The sequence below is a fragment of the Condylura cristata genome, unplaced genomic scaffold (genome assembly GCF_000260355.1).
Source record: "Condylura cristata isolate star-nosed mole 26May11 unplaced genomic scaffold, ConCri1.0 scaffold00017, whole genome shotgun sequence".
Classification (NCBI taxonomy): Eukaryota; Metazoa; Chordata; class Mammalia; order Eulipotyphla; family Talpidae; genus Condylura; species Condylura cristata.
The window spans coordinates 32172414-32177640 of NW_004567118.1; the positions used below are offsets into that span (position 1 = coordinate 32172414).

The following is a 5227-nucleotide window of genomic DNA, read 5'->3' on the forward strand; positions in this document are numbered from 1 at the left end:
TACTGAAGGAAATGAAGAGAAATCTGAATGAAAATTCAACTCGAAGTACAGCAGGTATTTAACAGCTTTTAATTAAAAATTATTTTTTGTTTATACCACTTAAGGTTATATAGTTGATAGATGGAACATTATGGAAAGAACTTTTAAAAATATTGACCATAAAAATTAGCTTCTTTACTTTTTAGGGCCAAGTAAATAAAAAATACTTATTCAAGGTAAAACATTTAGTGACAGAATCACTAAATGGATTTACTCTAGTGTTCTTTTTGCAAACCCAAACTGTATGTGTTTGAGTTGTATCTATGACTTCCATTTATTTAAAATAAGTGCTTTTTATAGATACTTGGAGTGCTTATTAAATGCATAGTTTTAGCTTCCAAACCAAACCTGTTCAATTATAATTTATGAGAGTGGATGTAGGAGTGGGCATGTTAAGCATAAATACAGATAAATCCTAGTCAAACCTTTTAAAGGTTTGAGAATAGTCAAAAAGCATGTGCTAAGACAGTCCAAAGAGTGCTTTGGGTTTTGGAATACATAGGTCAAATTTGTTCTCCCTTGTGGTTCTGTGTACTTGAAGCATCCCCTGCAGTTGATATGATAATATGCGATCATCCAGGGAAATAAGGAATACAATAAAATAAAATTTGGGTTTGGAAAGAGTTGAGGGATGAGAGGTTATGAGAATTATTTCTAAACAAGGTAATTAAAGTTCTGTTAAGGTGGAATAACGAAGGAGGTTTTAATGATAATCTATTCAAGATCTATAAAAGAATCTAAAAGTCAAGTCTAGAAACACATCCATAATAAATATAAAATAAACTTATAAAAGTAGAGAAGTCCAAGTTGTATTATATACTATTAATTAGTATGCCTGTTAGGAACTAATTTGTTGGTGCATTAATTTTAGGATGTTTGCCTGTACCATTGTTCAATCAGAAAAAGAGGAATAGACAGCCATTAACTTCCAATCCATTTAAAAATGATCCAGGTATCAGTACTGTTTCTGAAAGTTATGATTTGCCTTCTCTACCAACAGGTAAGAAAATGAGTAAATTTTCAGAAAAGAGCTACTGCATTATAGAAAATACTACTGTAATTTGTAGAAAGTTTTTCTTCTCACTATCCAAATATAGGGATTACTTGGCTCTTTCTGAACATTCCAATAAAGTAGTTTTAGTTTCCTTGTCTACAAGAGTGGCTTAGCATTTCAATGGAGTATCTTAGATTTGTCACCTTTGTTCTACTGAAGCAATAATCTACATTGTTAGTGGTTTTTTTTTTTTTTTCAAAATACATACAGATATTGTGACATAGACATTGGCAGTACATAATGGAGAAACTAATGTTCTTAAGGAAGAGGGGTAAATGTATTAGATATACAGGAAAAGGGGGAAAGTAGGTAATAGAAAGGATAGGTGTCCATATTTCTAATTCTTAACTGAACCTTCATTTGTTGTATTTACTTTCTCATCCATTTGGCTTCTGTAAAGCTTCAACAAGCATATAAGCTAAATTGCCCTTGCTGAGTTAACATAACTTTTTAGTTCTAGTTCTCAGAGCTTATCATTGACTGTCCTTTGTACCTCTAGATTCATATTCTAGAGATTGAGAGCCTCTGGATCAGCTCATCATTCAAGTTAGTTTACTAAAATCTTCATTTAGATATGATTAGGCTTTTTATCACTAAAACAATTGACTCCACAGTGTGGGTGCTGGAAGGTCTTAATAGACTTTTTACTTCTCTCTGGAAGAAGGCAAGGACAGGCAAACATTCTGAAATACAGTTGGTCCATGCTGTTTACATATATTAAAAAAATTTTTTTAAACACAACTAGTAAATTAAAATCTGTTTAGTTATTTTTCTTTCAGTACTTTTTTTTTTTAAAGATTTATTTATTTGTGCATACAGAGCTGGGGTACAGGCCAGAGGCTCAGGGGCAGTGAGAGGCTTCACCAGAGACAGAGAGGGGAGCAGAACAGGCAGATCGACGAAGTACACTGCTGAGGGGAGCAGCGGGCGGGTCAGGAGAGGTCTGCCACGCCATGTGGTCACCTCCGGGGCAGGCGGAATCGAACTCGTGCAGAAGTGGCTTTAGATTCTCTATGCTGTGCTTTAACCCACTGAGCCACCAGGGAGGACCCTCAGTACTTTTATTTTTTAAGATGATTATTTTTTAAATTGAGGTGACATTGGTATACAGAATTCTGTATTATTTAGGGGAAGCGGTTCACACCTCCTCATATGTAAGTCACTAAACCACAACCACCACCAATGCACATACAGTCCTGTACCACAGACTTCTGAGCTTCCTAACCACTTTGTTCCTACTTTACATTTCACCCCCAGTACCCTCAATTCTGCAGTTGTATTGCTAGTGTTTATTTGATTTAGTTTTGTAAGTCCTTTGTTTTGTTTCTCTGTAGCCCACATTTGAGTAAAATCATCCACTATTTGTCATTTTCCTGTTTTACTTCTTTTAGCATAATCCTCTCCAGCTCCATTCATATTGTTGCAAATGGCAGTAGTTCACCTTTTTTTTTTAATAGCTGAAAATATCTTTATTTGTATCAGTACTTGTTAGTTTTATTCATTATGCAGTCAAAGACTTTAATCTACTTTTAAATCTTTAATTATTTTCTTCTACTTTTGAGGAATTTGAAGAATGAATTTCATATTTTACCAGCTTTATAGATAAAATAAAAATTCCACATGGGTATACATATGTGGACTTTTATTTGGACTTTATTTGGTCATCCTCTGCCATTTAAAAATGTCTCTCCATGTAAAATATTCTTGCATGTAGCATGAATGTTGACCTTGAACAATAAAGACAATTTAATCTGATCCACAGAAAATGTGTATTTTCTTTTCAAACTCTGACCAGGTTTACTGTCTGTCAGAGATATAAAATTCTTCTATTGCTTAAGAGATAGGACTAGATCAGTGTTTTTTAAATTTTTGTCTTGATCCATTATTGAGCTTGGGAAACAACCAATATTTAAAGGGAAAAAAAAGAAATAGAGTAGAATAAAATATCAGAGTATATTATACATAAAAAGGATAAGAATTGGTGGTGATATTTTATGTTTTCTCTCTTCTACACAACACATACATGCTTGCATGCATAAGCATATGCACCATGCATATCTGTGTTCTGGGCCATAATATTGTATGTGTGCTTTTTCATTATGGAAAAGATACATATTAAACTATTGTTTCCTTAAGATACAATGGGGAAGAGATTATTAAACAGGCTGTGACAAATTCCATAGCAAAGTGCTGTTGAATAATGGGTTCATCTTTTCAAAATCTTTTCTTTTTCAATCTTTCAACCCAAATTAAAGTATGAAGTGATTTGTTTTTAATGCTACTTATCTTACTATTTTCTTTGTTACTTATATCTTTTGAGATTGGGCTTGGGAACCTATGAGTCCAGAGTTGCCATCTGTAATGAAAACATTAAACTCACGGTATGTGGAAAAATATACACCAGTAAGTTTGCATGTCTATTACTGGCTGAATAGTACTCTTCAATATATGTTTTACATTTCTTAATTTGGAAAATATTAATACTTAATAAGAAATATTTCTTTGGAAGGCAAACACCACACTCAGTTTCTCAGCCCCTGAGAAGTCAAGATTCTGAGTCTAAATCTATTCCAACACTTTCAAATACTGAAAGAAGCAAGAGTGGTTGGAGGTGAGTGTGCTTAAGATTTCTCTATATTCCTTTTTATCCTTCTCCTTTCTTTCCTTCCTCTTTCATCTTTTTTTTTTTAGAATCACGTTTATGAATTTTCTATATTTAATAGCAAACCATGGCAGCATTATTTGTGTTATATAAAAGATGTTAAGAAAATGAGCTGTTTAAAATCTGGGTTAGCTTGGCAGTGATTATGCTTCCAAAGAATTTTTAATGTTATAATGAAATTTCTGCCGATAATTATCATGAATTTATGATTTTGCTATGGATTATTAAGGATTCAGTTGATAATAGTCAGGAATCACTGTTTTAATGATAGGTAAATTTAAAAATAAAGCACCAAATGGAATGCTCAATCTTACGGTAGGAAGAGAGTCAGCACCAAGGTAAATAGAATGAAATGAGAAAGAAGGGTGATGTCAAAGTTCTGAGGCATCTGCTTAAGCTTATGCATAGGGGCTCAAAAAAAAAAAAGAAAAAGTCTGTCAGTGAGAATGCTGAGTGTACTTCTGGTCATTGCCATAAGCTGTTAACCTTAATATTTAAAAATTATGAGAAAATGGATAGAAAAAGAACATGATTTTTTTGGGGGGAGATTGCATTTTAGTATTCTTGGGTAACTAGCAATTACTGCAGGAAATAATTTTGGAAACAAAATATTAGCCCATATAATTTTTTAATGCTTTGATAATGTTATTTTAATACTCCTTACCCTTGGAGGTTAATATTACCCTCATTCTTATTAAAGATAGCATTTTTTAAAAAGGCAGCTTTTAATAAAGTGGTAACATACATCAAAGCATTTTATTTTTAAATAAAAATTTTATTTTATTTAAAAATGTTACTACTCATGCTCATTTCCTCAGGACCAGTTAGCTACTTTCCTTAGGGCCAGGCGGGTTTTGAAACCAGGACTATTCAGGGATTTGAGGTAGCCCTTAGAGTCATAGTTCTAGCTGTGAGTACTAGCAGAAAATTCATTCTGAATGGCATTAGAGAGAGAATTAAGTAACAGATTGTAATCTGGACAGACAGTATTGGATATTCCAATTTGAAATGAGAGATATTCTATTAGATAGAATATAGCAACAGAAAATCTAGGAATAGAAAACATTTGAAAGTTCAAGTAGGCAGTTAGTAATCTGAAGTTTTTTTTTTTATTTAAACTGATTCTGGGCTTAGACTCTGAATTTAGCTTAGTGTTGCCAAATTTAGCAAATAAAAATACAAGATGACCAGTTAAATTTGGATTTCAGATAATAAATAATTTCTTTAGTATATCTCAAATACAGTATTTAGGACATAATCAATAAATACTTGTTATTTACTTGAAATTCCAAATGTAATTGGGCATCTTCTATTTTTTTTTTTTTTTAAAGAATTAAGAAATTGTGATGAGATTCTTCTGTTATCTTAATGTCCTAGGAGGTTTTTTTTTTTTAAAGATTTATTTATTTATTCATACAGAACTGGGGTACAGGCCAGAGGCTCAGGGGCGGTGAGAGGCTTCACCAGAGACA

The 5227-nt window shown here is 32.5% G+C and overlaps 1 protein-coding gene across 1 annotated transcript in view; it reads left to right on the forward strand.

Annotated features, from left to right (window-relative positions):
• SPATA22 (spermatogenesis associated 22) overlaps window positions 1-5227 on the forward strand; it is a 15083-nt gene continuing 9856 nt past the window's right edge. Inside the window, exons 1-4 of the mRNA XM_004684772.2 lie at window positions 1-54; window positions 911-1039; window positions 3414-3474; window positions 3603-3704. Of these exons, the coding sequence (XP_004684829.1) occupies window positions 12-54; window positions 911-1039; window positions 3414-3474; window positions 3603-3704 (335 nt within the window). The 5' untranslated portion in view covers window positions 1-11. The remainder of the gene's footprint in view (window positions 55-910; window positions 1040-3413; window positions 3475-3602; window positions 3705-5227) is intronic.